The sequence below is a fragment of the Chionomys nivalis genome, chromosome 3 (assembly GCF_950005125.1).
Source record: "Chionomys nivalis chromosome 3, mChiNiv1.1, whole genome shotgun sequence".
Lineage (NCBI taxonomy): Eukaryota > Metazoa > Chordata > Mammalia > Rodentia > Cricetidae > Chionomys > Chionomys nivalis.
Genome location: NC_080088.1, coordinates 60,630,233 through 60,645,200, shown reverse-complemented (window position 1 = coordinate 60,645,200; position 14,968 = coordinate 60,630,233). Strand labels below are relative to the sequence as shown.

General features: G+C 52.0%; 1 protein-coding gene across 2 annotated transcripts in view; it reads left to right on the top strand.

Annotated features, from left to right (window-relative positions):
- Itgb5 (integrin subunit beta 5) overlaps window positions 1–14,111 on the top strand; it is a 108,748-nt gene extending 94,637 nt beyond the window's left edge. The window contains exons 11-15 of one of the 2 annotated variants that reach the window (XM_057765405.1): window positions 4,962–5,184; window positions 8,755–8,855; window positions 11,284–11,403; window positions 12,569–12,706; window positions 13,607–14,111. In XM_057765405.1, coding sequence (XP_057621388.1) covers window positions 4,962–5,184; window positions 8,755–8,855; window positions 11,284–11,403; window positions 12,569–12,706; window positions 13,607–13,743 — 719 coding nt within the window. In that variant the 3' untranslated portion in view covers window positions 13,744–14,111. Of the gene's footprint in view, window positions 1–4,961; window positions 5,185–8,754; window positions 8,856–11,283; window positions 11,404–12,568; window positions 12,736–13,606 lie in introns of both variants that reach the window. The other variant, XM_057765404.1, reaches the window with a different exon arrangement.
- Window positions 14,112–14,968: the final 857 nt, after the last annotated feature.

Below are 14,968 nucleotides of genomic sequence, written 5' to 3'. Positions count from 1 at the left end.
CCTTGGTTTTCCCTCCTTCCCCTCCAGCTGTCGAATCCTTTACTGTTCTTGTTGCTGATGTGGTCTCTCCTGTTTCCTGAAGTCCTCGGTGCCTACCTTAAAGCTCTTCCCGCTGTCCAAGCCCTGCTGTGCAGGGCAGCCAGTTCCGTCTTTCATTTCCAGGGCATTGCCACAGTGTCATTTTCACTGGCAGGAAGGGAAACACCATTGGAGTGTTCAGGGACTTATCCAAGGTCACAGTACACAGGAAGGATTTGAACTTGATTCAGCCCACACCCCTCCAGCTTTCCACAGTCCACTTTCCTCATTACTGGACATCTCACAGAGGCGCAGCCTTGGCCTCAGTCGTCTCCTCAGAGTTCAGTTTCCTGAGGAATGTTCTATAATCCTCACGCTTGCTTCCCTCCTGTCCTTCCAGCTTTCCTGAAGGAGATGTCTGTGGGCACAGTCCCGCATGCTCGCCAGCCTGCTGGACCTTGGGACCTTGTCCTGGGGCCCCACTAGCTGCCCCCTCGTTTGCCTTCCAGGCCACTGGCTCCCCAACTCCAGCCCAGGCCTCTGAATAGCCAATATTCTGCTTGGTAAAAGCGACAGGGAGACTTGGCCCACAGCCCATACAAGCACTGTTTTGTGAATTCTGTAGAGCTGAATTTCTATATAAATAGGCACATTTACAACTTCCTGTCCATTTAGCTGCCAATCATTCTGACAAGGGAGGCGCTGATCGTAAGTTATGTGTGCAACAATTCATGGCGGTGCTTTTACTGTGCATAAGTAACCCTTCTCTGTGTGTGATGAAAATATATTTATGTCGGCATCAGTGAGTTCAGTGCCCTCTGTCCCGACAGCATTATCATTTGGCTTGACTTCAAGGAAGAGGTCTCACTTCAGGCCCTCTGGGCCCTGTAGTGGTTATTGATCCTGGAAGCAGGGCAAACGTCCCTTGTCACTTTAATACACAGGTTTCTAGAGCACGAGGAGAGGGCGCAGCTGCGCAGATTCTAAGATGTTGAAGATGTTCGAGAGTGGACATTGGAATACGGATACACCGTGGTCAGACCGGTGGGGTCCTGATGCCATGCCGGCTGTGCTTCCTAGAGGAAAACAGGAAGCTTTAAGCCGAGATGATGCCAGTTGACCTGCTTTGTAGTGCTGTGCTGTGGACTCTGGGGCTCAGCCCGCCTCCCTGGGAGAGATCACTGTTATTAGATAGGAACAACAGCCAGTGTGAAGGAGGCCACAGTGGCACATGCCACATTTCACCTAAGTGCTTTTAGCTTTGATGTGTGTTCCATGGTACTGGGGATGGAAGGCGAGGCCCTGTGCATGTTCGGCACGGGCTGCACCACTATACCGCCCGCCTACTATACCGCCTCCCTAGCTCTTTTGCTGTCTTTAAAAGGTAGCCAGCAGCCCTAGGTGTCATCAAACTGTCACTGTTAGAATCTCTGTCGGGGACAAGACTCCCTTAAGGACATAAGTGATTGTGGTCTCCACAGTGTCACCAAGTATAGGCCTTGGCTGTCCGTTCTCTGTTGGCTTTCTTTGAGTTTGCTTTGGAATTCTCAAGTACTAGAATCCAAAAGGCCACATGTGGGGATTTTCTGTCCCCCACAGTCCCTCCATTGATGTCCCCAGCCCTCTCCCAGGTAGCCTGGACTTTCACGCTGTCTGCACTGAGGGTTGGGGGATGCTTTCGGGACACATTGCATCTCTGGTGGGTCTCGTTCCCTCCAAGAGCCCGTGGTGGCCTGTATGTATCGCCAGCTTCCACCGTCTCTTGCTCTCTGGATCTGGAGCCCACTCAGCTACAGTACTTGGGCTGGGTGTTTGGAACTCTGGGGCCTGCAGCGGGGCTTCCTTGCTGCTCAGCCATCATGGATGGTAGAGCGCAGAACTCTAGGCTTCTGAACCGAGCCTGCCCGTGCTACAACGAGAAGACCTGTGCATGGAGATCCTTGGTCACCAGAAAATCAAGGCTCCTTTCCCTTTAGCACAAATGCTAAATCTCAAACCCAGCCCTACCGTGGAGCAATACACGCCTCCAAAACTTTACTATCTTGGGATGTTGTTTGAAATTACGTGTGGACTACTTTATAATGCTGCCAAAGATAGAAGCAGAAAGAAAATAGTGCCTCTCAGTGAAACAGCTCCTGGTGCTCGGAAATAGCCCTAGCCATGCCTTCTGCAACTCTTCCACCCGTTTTGGATGGTTAAAAAATATATACATGATGAATGGGTAGATATGATAAAGCCACATGTGGTACCCTCTGACAGAGTACAGGAAATAGTCTTTACCTTTCTACAGGTTTCCCATAATGAAATGTTGAGCAAAGGTTGCCTTTAGCCATGAACCACTTTAATTTAATTTGAACAATGCAGTCCCCAGGGTGAGAGCGAGGAGGGCTGTGCATTTTAGATTCATTTCATATTTGAAGACTCCTGTGGGGGGCTCGCCATTGCTCAAGTCACATGCTGGTGGAGAAAGAGAGGTCATCCTGAATTCCCTAAGTCTGCGACCTTGTACGGGCACTTTCCCGCGGCATCTACATCACATGCCAGCTCTGGTGTAATGTGAGCTGCATTCAGCCTCTTCCTGGCCTGCCTGGCATTTTTCCCTTCGCAGAGGCCTGGCCATATGCCTCAGCCTATGCAATGCTCTGTGGCTCGGAGCCCCGGGGTGAGTGGAGAAGCTGTCATGTGAAGGAGGGTTGGGACACAGGGACACTCCAGATGGTCCCCCAGTCCCCTGAGCACATCAGCCAGAGGAAGAGGGCAAAGAATTTGAGTGACCAGTAAAGAGTCTAAAGTTGGGTCCTAACCTGTACTGTAGGCTGGATTCATTAGGGGTCAGGAGCATGCGGGGTCCACTGTCAGAATAATTGACTCTGAAGTGGGGGTCACACTGAGCCCTGCCATGACGACACCCAAAGCTGTGCTCTCCAGTCCTGCACTCATCTGTGGCTCAGTACATGTAAACTCCTGGTTTCCTTGGTAACAGAACACCAAGGGGGAAGATAAACAGTCAGCTTTTTTAAAAAATGAGCCATTTAGTGGGTGAAGAGATGGCTCAGTGGCTAAGGGGACCTGCTGTTCTTGAAGAACCAGAGTTCAGTTCCCAGCACCCATGTCAGGAGGCTCATAGCAGTCTGTTAAGTCTAGCTCCGAGGGATCTGACACTCTCTTCTGGATCTGTGGTCTCCCACCCGCGTATGCACATAACCACACACAGAGACACACAAAGAGAAATGAAGCTTCGGAAAAGTGAGCCAATTATAGCACTGAAAAATTGAGATTCCCAAAGGACCAAGGGCCAGTCGGGCCTGTGCTTTTCAGGACACTCACATTGTGCCCCCTGATACTCACACAGTTTTCCGAGCAATGTTGATGCTGCCCTTGATACCTGGAAAACCTTGAGACAGTGCCTCCCTGTCCCAAACAGAATGATCTGCAATAGCTGTGCTTTTGTTTTGAGTGAGTGCATTTGCTAGGCGGCTAGCAAGGAGTAAGTACAGATAGACAGCAAAAACATCTCATTGGGCACGTAGGCCATCCACAGAGATGCCTGGAGGAGCCCAATGGAGCAAGCAAACAAACACCATGCACACTGCAGAGATTTCCGATCGAGAGTCCCAGGTAGAGCAGAGGGCTATCTGAGAATGCGCCTGTGCACCTTCTTCCCACAACAGGCATTTTTATATCATGGGGTAAACAGTAGTAACCTCTGTTGGAGGCGGTTGACCTTGCTGCTGTTCTCAAGAGCACAGTGTCTGAAACACCCTCAGCTATGTGCTGTCACAGGGCCAGGGGACATTTTCAGAGGACATTTGAAATAGACATGCTTCTGTTCTCAAGCGTCCACTTTTGCAAGCACGTGGCAGTTTGTCAATTTAATTTCTATTACGCCTCCTCCCTGACGGGCTGGGGACAGAACCCATCCACACAAGGAGAGCTAGGCTGTCCCCAGTAGGTTCTCATGGTGGCCAAGCCTGCTCTGGAGGATGTAGGGCAGGAGTTCAGGCCAAGGACACTGGGCTGGCTCCCTGGGCTCTCCTGCAGCTAGCTGGCTGACCTTCCGTGATCGCCTCTTCTACGCGTCAGTTTCGCCTCCCCTGAGTTACACCTGCCTTGTGGGTTCCTGTGAGAACAGATGGAGCCAACAGCACACAGTCCCCGCCAGACAGGACTGCAAGAGCACTTGAGTACCAGTGAGGGTTGAGGCTCCACAGCCTTCCGTCTAGAGACGTGGGGGCCCCAGAGGCAGAAGTCAGCATCTCGCGAGGACTGCCGAAGCACGGCTGTGCTTGGTTTCGGTTGGGCCAGTAGCAAGTCACCAAATGTTTTGTGCATCCCAGCAGTCTGGATCTGTTCTCTTAGAGTGCTGGAGGTCAGACGTCCAGGTTTGTTTCCCCTGGCTGAAGTCGGGGTGCCTATGTGGTTGTGCTCCCTCACACCCCTGGAGGTGCTAGGTTTGTCCAGCTTTTAGGGCTGTGTTCCTTGCATTTGCTGGTTCTCATCTTCAAAGCCATTTACAGCGTGTCTTGCTTCTGTTGTCCCTAGTCACCTTCAGCCCCTGTGCTCCTGTCATCAGGACCTTGTTGCGAGGTTTAGGGCCCACCCGGAGCGTCCAGAAGAGACTGCTCTGCTTATGCTCGTCTGCAGCTGTGCTTTGTGAGACTCACAGTCTCTGGAGTGGGATATGGGGGACTTTTTTCACGCATCAACTGAATCAGGAAGCTTTTCTGGACCAGGGTCTGGACCAATCAAAGCACCAGTCTAGACCCTGACAGGTCATGCATACTGTCCTGTGGCATCCCCAGGCCCTCTTGGCTCTGAGGATAAAGTCAGTGCCCTATTCTCGGTGGGATTCCTTACCCCCGGCACACGGCAGGCACTGGGTGGCATGTGCTCATATATAAAGACCATCCAACCCTGATTGATATATGTGCATGTCCTTTTAGGCCACGGCGAGTGTCACTGTGGAGAGTGCAAGTGCCACGCAGGTTACATCGGGGACAATTGTAACTGCTCAACAGACATCAGCGCATGCCGGGCCAAGGATGGGCAGATCTGCAGTGACCGTGGCCACTGCGTCTGTGGGCAGTGCCAGTGTACAGAGCCCGGAGCCTTTGGGGAGACATGTGAGAAGTGCCCAACCTGCCCAGATGCTTGCAGCTCCAAGAGGTAAGGGCCTGCTCTCCACCCTCGCCCCAGGGCTGTCCTTCAGCAGGCAGCCCTCCCCAGCCAGCCTCCTGTCTACACACAGGCTGCCTGCCAAAACTTGTGCTAACAGTCACCAAAACAATAGCCGTGAAATGCTGGGGGCGGGGCGGGGCGGGGGGGGGGGGGGGTGGGAACTCAGGGGGAAGAAAAGTAAAACAGTTCACAAAAGCAAGATCACAGATCCATTCTAAGCAAATTTTGATATTGCGGAGTGACGGTTAAATGAGACGAAACTGGTTCTGGGTCCAGACGAAACGGAGGCTCGCGTGTGCCATAGGATAGTCTGTTCTCAAAAGGGAATGTATACCTTCTTTCCCAAATGATTGAGCCTCCGCAGAGCGTCTCCCAAACAATGCTTCATAGACCAGGCCCGTGGGAACTGCTGCCTTAAGCAAAATGTAATCAGAAGGCAAATGGGACGGAAAGGCGCCGACCTAGATCGGGATGCCTGAAGCAAGTGCAGGGGCTTTGGGCTTTTTCTGCTCTGTTTATGCTGTTAATAGCTAGGGCTGAAGGTAGAGCTTATCTAGGCTACTGTCACTGGCTCAGCCCAGAGGCGGGTCACACCACCCGATGACCGTCCTGGGCTCTGCTCTGCATGCCCGCCACCAGGGTGCAAGGCAGATCAGTTGCTAGAGTCAAGTCATGGTACTGCCTGGAGCACAGGCGGGACATTGGCCGGAAAACAGCTGTGTCATCCTCGGTGCTGAGGAACCAGGCAGCAGGGGAAGCTGGGCACCAAGCAGAAACAAGGGGTGTTGCAAGCAGGCAGTGTTACTCTTTGGCGGAGGAGCGCAAGTGTGTGATTTTCTTTTGGCAGCTTTCCCTGCTAACAATGTCTGGCCAGGCTGATAATGAAGTGAGTTCGTGCTCGCGGAGCCTGTGATAACTGTGTTCAGAAACGTTCGGAGTGGCTTGACCCTCCCTGGCCGTGTGCCCCAGACAACCCTGGGCACAGGCAACTGAACCTGCCTACAGATTGAGAGACAAGATAGGCAGGGAATGTGGCCCAGACACCATGCCCGTGTGGGTGGAATCCCAGCCCTAGTCAGCATGTTGTGTCCAAGGAATCCCCTGGCCCCACAGTTCCCAGCAGACCCTGGGGAGTGTCTCTCCCACTGCTCAGGGCACATGAGGCTCATGGGGAGGGGTCAAGCTGAGGCTGTACACACAGTGAAAGGAACGGAAGCTTCGTCTGCCTTCTTATGGAGCAGTTATGTATTAAAAGCATGTGGAGCTGTCTTGGGTGAGCTAAGAGGCCTCAGGGAAAAACAACCCTTGCTTTGAATGTCTGAATTGCTAGGAAAGCCCAAAGATAGGGACTGGCCCGTCTCGTCTATCCCAGGACCACACTGACCTTCTGTGTCTTTCATAGCCTAATGGATTTTTTTTCTTTTTTCTTTTTCATTTTTTAAACAAAGTTCTTTTGATAACTGAATTTTAGGCCATTTTCCCACTTTCTGTTTTCTGAGAGGTTTTTGGATCCTTTGGTCCTTCATCCCTTGTGTTCTAGAACTAACCAAATACACCCGTCACTTTGGTGAGGTCACACTCGGCTCCAGCTGATTTTAATTAACGTGCCTTGCACCAACGCTCTGCGAGCGGCGTGTTTTTGGAGAGGAGCAGACATGCTTTAATACACAACTGCGGCACAGTCTGAGTTTCCCGGGGGCGGGGGGCCCAGTTCTAGGCTGCTGTATCCCCGTGGGTTGTATGGAGTGTGTCCTAGAAGTGACCTGGAGCTGTGGCAATACAGGGAGCTGAGCATCTGAGGGGAGGCGTGGGTTCCAGCCAACCGGAAACAGGCATCCTGTTTGCCGTGTGTTGATCCAGGAAGGCTGGCAGAAGGACCAGCAAGGGTCAGCATGAATGACTAGAGATAGGGCCACCCCTTTCTGGCCCCTGGCCAAACCTGCCTACCCTGAGGGGTGGGGGTGGGAGGAGGGACAGGAGACAGATATGATCCTTACTGTCTGGCTCCAACTCTGGAGTGTCTCTGAGATCAGCCCAAAGAGAGGAGCAGTTAGATTCCTAAGCCTGTCAGTGCCCTCTCGAGACCCTCTGTCTTCATGATCTACCCACTGTTCGGTCCTTATCGATGTCTAGAAGGTGGTCGGAACATGTCCAGGAGGCAGAACACTGGGAGGAGCCCTCATCTGCTTCTCCTCTTGGGTCTCATCTTCCTCTGGAGAGTGGCCCTACTGTATGATGGTGCTCTCTCCGGTATCAGGGAACTTTCTAGACACCCAGCTCTTTTGGTCCCATGGAACAAGCAGGGTGACCTGCTCCCCTTGTGGCTGGGGTTTTGTGGGTTTACCTCTCACTTCAGGGTCACAACACCTCCCCTACATACTTGACTCTAGAATCCCCACTCTTGTGTTCTTAGACTTCCAAGTGCCCTTCGCAGAGCCCTGAGACTTGCTGCCCCCGGGCTGCTTGACCCCTACCCATTCTGTCTGCCGTGGAGTTTGCTTTGCCTACAGCACCACCCTAATCCTCCCAAGGAGGCAGGGACCCTTCCTCTCTCACAAACTTTAACAGTGGCTTGGCTGAGGCCTGGCCACCCACCTGTGTCCCCAAGTTTTCTATTCTGATGTAACCTCGGGCAGGAGACTGTCTGGACCCAGATTTGGTGTAGAAGGTAATAACTGTTCAACAGGGCATGGTAACTAAACATCTTCACAGGCGGTCACCCAACAGTGGGCGATAGGGAACTGAGAGGACCTCTATGTAGAGAAAGCCTCTGTTATAAAACGTACCATCTTTAGTATAGACTGGTTACCAGGTAAGTGGCCAGCAGGCCCTGAAGGACGCTGGCAGGTGGACACTGTGTAGGCATGGGGAGGGGGCAAGGTACCCAGACAATGGTGATTGGAACTTCGAGGCACCAGAATTACCAGAAAGCCCCATCCTAAAGGTTGTCTCTGAGGGCACGACCGAGCCCAGGCATCGAGGCTTACTGCTAAAAGTCCTCTGGAGAGGACCATAGTACAGCGCCCTGTCCAGAGAGTGACATGCAGGGTTGCTAACACTGGGGTGACACAGAGGCTTCGAGCACTGGCCCCAGGCACGTGGCGGCGCTCCCAGGGGCCAGGAGTAGTTGTTATTCCCCGGAAACCTCTTCCATGTAACTGGCTCCTTGGCCAGTTCACTGTAGCGGGGTGCAGATTTGGTTTCTGCTGTTGGAATTGGGAGAATATACAGCTGTATACCAGATATGCCTCTAAACTCACACATAGCTCTCTGAGACCCTGGGGCTTCCTTTTAACACCAGTGAGGTAGCAGAGCATCCTGTCCCTAAGGCTAGACTTGAGGAGTGCCCTCGAGCCTTTGGGACACTTTTAACACCAGGGAGGTGGCAGAGCATCCTTTCCCCAAGGCCAGACTTGAGGAGTGTCCCCGAGCCTTTGGGACACTTTCAACACCAGGGAGAAGGTAGAGCATCCTGTCCCTAAGGCCAGAGTTGAGGAGTGTCCCCGAGCCTTTGCGACATTGCACAGCAGCTAATGACCACCACATTCATTTTCTCAGAGACTGTGTAGAGTGCTTGCTGCTTCACTTGGGGAAGCCTGATAACCAGACCTGTCACCAGCAGTGCAAAGACGAGGTGATCACGTGGGTGGACGCCATCGGTGAGTGCTCTAGGTAGCTGTGGATAGCGTCTGGGGAGCAAATGGCCAAGCCTTCTCTCAAGCCCAGCATAGCTTCCTTGGCATAATTGCTGGCTCTCCAAGGGGACCGTGGGATGGGATCCTCACATACCATTGGCAGGAATGTCATGCAGATATCAGTTTGGCAGCTGCACAAAAGGCTACTCACAGAATCATCACACAATCTAGCAACTCCGCTCTGAGGTACATGCGCAGAGTTGGTTCTGATTTTCACATGTTTACAGCCTTGGCTATACTAGTCAGTTGTCCGTTAACTGATGGATGATGAAGCAAACGTTCTATATCCGTTCATAAGAGGATTTTATTTTTAACCACAGTGAAGAGCACTAATGTGATAACACGAGCCCCCAAAACACTGAGCTAAGTGAAAGAAGCCGCACAGAGAAGAACATAGGTATTACATGATGCTGTTTAAAATACCCACAGTAGTCGGGTGGTGGTGGCTCACGCCTTTAATCCCAGCAGAGGCAGGCGGATCTTTGTGAGTTTGAGGGCAGCCTGAACTACAAGAGCTAGTTTCAGGACAGCTAGCGCTATTATACAGAGAAACCCTGTGCTAAAAATTAAAAAAAAAAAAAAAAAATGTCCACAGTAGGCAATGTCAAATTGAGAAAGAATGGGAAGGGGGGAAAATTGAGATTATATGCTAACATGTGTGGATGTTTCTGGACACTGGTATAAAAATAACGTTGTGTTTCCTAAATTGGCTACATTTTAAAATAATCAAACAGTTCCCTAGGGCCTGCGTATCTGAAGAGGGAGTGGTCAACCAAGGCTCGCCAGTGCTAACCGGCTTGCCCTCCGCCTTGACCCCCGGCTGCAGTAAACTCCTGGCCCTCGCTGTGTCTGTCTCGGTCCTGACTCTCTGTAGACTCTCTTGTTCCCTCTTTCCTGGTTTTGATTAATTGCTTGGCCTGGTCATGGCATGGAGTATGCCGAGTCTGTTTATCCTGCAAACAATCAGGGAGCACCCACCATGTGGCCAACCCTGTGCCAGGCTCTGGGGAGTTGAGAATTCTTTGCAATCTCTCACGCTCCTGCCTTTTGCCCTTCCTCTTCCAGGGCCTGGCTGAGCTCCTCTTGCAGGAAGCACATGTAGTTAGGAAAGAGGAAGGGCTCCCTTCCCACCTCCCACAAACAAGCCTGCCCTTTGTGCGCAGCCCAATCCTCTGAGGGGACTCTGCAGAGCAAGTGCATGCCTGACCCATCATTTGTCCCTAGGCTGGCTGACTGGCTTGCTTTTGTTTGTTTGCTTGTTTGTTTATATTTGAGACAGGGTTTCACTATATAATCCTGGCTGGTCTGGAACTCACTCTGTACATCAGACTGGCCTCAAACTCACAGAGACCCACCTACCTCCGTCTCCCAAGTTCTGGGATTAAAGATGTACGCACCACACCTGGTCTTATTATTTTGTTTCTGCTCTCAACTATATATCCCAGGTTGACTTCAAACTTTCTATCCTCCTGCCTCAGATTCCCAAGCACTGGGTTTATAATTGTGTGCCATGGTGTCCAGTTCTTCCTTGTGCTTTTTAAAACACACATCCGTACCGACTCTGAGGGGCTGAGCGAGAAGGTTGGGTATTCATTTGGCCAACCACACCCATTCATCTCCTTCCTGATTGAAGCTCCTGTTCAACCAGGTTGAAAAGGGGGAAGGAAGCACATTTAGTGTCATAGCATTAACCTGTGTTTGAGATTAAGATGCCCTGTGGCCCAACTTCCTTTTCTCCAACCCCATTACCTCCTAAAGATCAGTCTTAAAGCGCTTTCCGGGGACCTGGTGCTTGGGCAGTGACGCTGTCCACTCTGGTCAAGGGTGGTTTGGAGAAAGAGAAGGGCTGTGGCAGCTGAGGAAGGGGTTTGTCAGGAGGGAGACCTGTCACAGGCAGAGCTGGTTCTTGAATGGCCTGACCTCTCTGACAGGGGTTCTCTGTATCAGTGTAGAGTACCGCCATGAAGCTAGCCTCTCATTCAGAGAGCCTCGGCACCCAGCTCTTAGGGAAGAGCAGCCTCTTGTCTTCTTTCGTCAAATTAGCCCTGGAGACTCCTTCGGTTTCCAAGGGCAGACACTCCCTCAAGGCTGTTGCATCCAGTCCTTTCATCCATGCCCACTCCCAACCATTGAAGGCTTCTTTCATTTTATGTCAGCACCAGCCAACACTTCAGAGGGCTGACAGTCCTAATGGGATCCATATGTCCCCAAAATAATAAACAGTCCTGGGCCTGTGATCTCTATGTGAGGAATCTGAGCTCCCTTTAAAGCCCCGTGGCCTCTTTTAAGCCTCCCATCCTTTCCTGGGGTGTTTAGCCTCTACCTTCATCCATCAGCGGTTCAGCATTTCCCAGAAAGATGCTCAGGGAGTTTCTGCTTGCTTCTCTCCTAGTCAAAGATGACCAGGAGGCTGTGCTTTGCTTCTACAAGACTGCTAAGGACTGCGTCATGATGTTCAGCTATACGGAACTGCCCAATGGGAGGTCCAACCTGACGGTCCTCAGGGAGCCAGGTAGGTGAGAGCCCGAGGGGCCTTCCCTATGAGGTGGTGTGTGCCTGTGATTCCAGTACTCAGGAAGGTTGAGATGAGACATTCTGGGCACTCAAAGTGCCCATGAGTCAGCCGACCATACTGTTGAGGCAGAGGCTGGGGCCATGGAACTGTGGGAGTGTTGCTTGCTGTGGAATGTGACCATGGAGGAAACTTTAGTTAAGAGCTAAAAAAAAAAAAAAAAGGGCGGTTGATGGTGGCGCATGCCTTTAATACCAGTACTCAAGAAGCAGAGGCAGGTGGATCTCTGTGAGCGAGTTCCAGCACAGGCTCCAAAGCTACAGAGAAACCCTGTCTCAAACAACAACAACAACAAAAGAGGTTTTGCAGGGAGGGTGCTGGGCAGATGGTCCCCCAGGAATGAGGTGTCCCTTAAATTGAGGATCATCTGGGACTAACAGCCTATGCCTCAGAGTGACAGGGATTTCTGTATCAGCCTTTTCAGTCTTTGAATTGGGGAGGAAGCAGAAAAAGGTTTGCAGATTCCAGGTCACAGAACCCAGTTAGCAAGTTGAGCCCAGCTCGGCTCCCTATGTGCTGATGGCCTTCTTGGCCAGAGGCAAAGGAGGTGTGGTCACGGCCCCAACAGTTGCCAGTGGTGGTGAGGGCCGTGCTTAGTGCTTACGAAGCCCTGTCTTTGCTTGGAAATAAGCATGTTTGTGCCTTAGAGCTTGTCACTAAGGGCTGAGAAATGCCTGGCCCTAGCCCAGCCCTTTCGGAAGTGGTGCACGCTGTGTCCTGCCTGCCTGGTTTGTCCCTGAAGCCACTGATGTGAAAGTGGAGCTGTGGCCCAGCCTCCTGCACTGGAGCTGGGCCAGGCTAGAGCCTCCGGGGCACAGCCCAGGAGGGGAAGTGTAGCCTTTCACCAGGGTGCTCATTTGCTACTGCTTGGCTGTGTGAGCTTGAAACAATTACTGAATTCTGTGAATCTTTTACTGTCTGTGCCTTGGGGAGACCACCCACAACCCCCTCCCCCCAGCTTTCAGTCACACAGGCAACATGAAGTGGGGCTGGCAGAAGGGAAGTTGTGGGGGGCAACCTTTCACCTCGGCTGTAACTGAGGTCAGGATGTGGGGGAGGGAGGGATGCTGATGGCTTTGCTCACCTGTCTCCTGGGCCCTTCCAGAGTGTGGAAGCGCCCCCAACGCCATGACCATCCTGCTGGCTGTGGTTGGCAGCATCCTTCTGATCGGGATAGCACTCCTGGCCATCTGGAAGCTGCTCGTCACCATCCATGACCGCCGAGAGTTTGCCAAGTTCCAGAGTGAGCGCTCCAGGGCCCGCTATGAAATGGTAAGTGAGGGAGGGGTAGAGAAGAGGCTGCTGGCCTTAGAGCCAAGGCCAAAGGCGGCCGGTATCTTTAGTATTAGAAACAATCAATCAGATCAACAAAGAATGAGCTAGGTGTTGTAGTATATACCATATACACCTCCAGAGGCAGCAGGACTTGCAAGTTCAAAGTTAGCCTGGGTTTCTTACCAAGACCCTATCTCAAAATAAAAATAATTTGGTGCTGTAGAGATGGCTCAGTGTGGTTAAGAGTGAGTTCAATTCCCAGCAACCACGTGGTAGCTCACAACCATCTATAATGGGATCTGATGCCCTTTTCTAGCATGCAGGCATACATGTATATATATATGTAGGGTTTTTTTTTTCTTTTTTTTTTTTTTTTTTTTGAGTGTAGCTTACGTGGCACGCCCAAGACTCTGGGTTCAGTCCCTAGTATCACAGAACAGACAAGTCTATGAACAGTGAAGAATCAGCTTCTTCAGTGTTGGGTGGGAGAATTACACACCCAGAAGCCTTGAGGATATGTAGACCCCTGGTCCGTGTTGGGTCTGCTGTGGGGCAAAGTGCCAGAGGTGGGCTCAAGCCCTCAGGTCTGGGTGCATGGTCGTGTGAACAAGTCCTTCCACCCCAGGCACCCTGCATGTTCAGGAGAGCAGAACTCAGAGGAAGGACCTCTGACTCCCTAGAAATGGAGCCTGTCTGTTCAGGCTGCAAGGCAAGGCTTTCTGCCTGAGCCCTCCATTTCAGAGATGAAGATTGAAAAGCAGGGAGAAGGGAGGGAATCTCCCAGAGCCCCGAACGAGCCCGAAGCAGGCATCCCTGCGGGTGCTAGCCCTGAGGTTGGACTAACGTCTGTGATCTCTCATGCTTGCAGGCCTCAAACCCGCTGTACAGAAAGCCCATCTCCACACACACCGTAGATTTCACCTTCAACAAGTTCAACAAATCGTACAACGGCTCGGTGGACTGAGGCTCTTGGTTGGCTGGAAGGGGACCGAGGACACAGACTGATGCGTCTTGGATTGCTTTCCACCTGCTCACGCTAGCTAGGCGAGCAACGAGATGCCCTCCATTGAGCCTTAGGGGGCCTGCTACCCACACAGGAGGTAGCTGGCCATGAGCCCTGGCTGCAGGCGGAGGCACGTGGGGCCACTTCCCTCCAAGCCAGGAGAAGCGAGGAGACTCTGGCGTTCTCAGCTTCCCTGCTGCCTCCAGCTTGCTGTCTTCCATGGCGTGCTGAAGACGGGGCTGCCCTTCCGGTCCCCACCTGGTCAGACAGACTGGTATCTGGAAGAGTCTGCGTGTACAAAGCTAAAGCTCAGCCTGGCTTCTTCGGGTTGGTTGTTTTTTTTCTAAGAAATAAAAAGGTCACGCACGTATGGCATAGCTCTGATTACTGGCTCCCTGAGGACTGCCTGACCTGGGGGTGGTGGTGGAACGGGGGAGGCGCCTGTTGAAGGTATGCACCTTGCAAAAGTTAGCCTTTCCCTCCTACTCGTGTCTGTTTAGTACCTTTGAAATGAAAAGGAAAGATTGTCTGGGATTGGAAGTAAAGACTGAAACCAAGCGGCTGTCAGTTGGTGTGGTTGTCTGAATGAAAATGCCCTCCCGTAATAAAGTCCATAGTGAGGAGGTGTGGCCCTGTTGGAAGAAGTGTGTAACTGAGGGAGGGCTTTGGGTTTCAAATGTCCAATCCAGGCCCAGTGTCTCTCTCTCTCTTCCTGCTGCCTGCCGATCCAGATGTAGGCCTCTCCAGCACCGTGTCTGCCTGTGTGCTGCCATGCTTCCCGACATGACAGCAGTGCCCTAAACCTCTGAACTATAAGCCAGCCCCAAGTCTAATGTCTTCCTTTATAAGAGTTGCCATGGTCTCGTGTCTCTTCACAGCAACAGAAGCCCTAACTAAGACAGTCGGCTTCATACACTCTGGCCCGTGCCTCCCTTCCTGAGTGATCTTGAGGGGTCCCCGGTAGAGACCAACATGTTCATATGCTTTCTCAGGGACAGGACTTGAACCAGACCAGTACTCCAAGGTGCTTAGGCAGTTAGGGTGCCGTTGGGCTTCCTGGGATTTGCTTAGAGTTAGAAACTGTACAAACCGTGCATGTTCCCACCTATGTCCTGCCTTGCTAAAGAAGATGCTACAGGGTGGAGATGTGTGGCTTCTACACAAAACGTCTTATACTGTGTAAATTATAGACCCGAACCAATACTTCCCTCATTGAGTTCTTCAGTC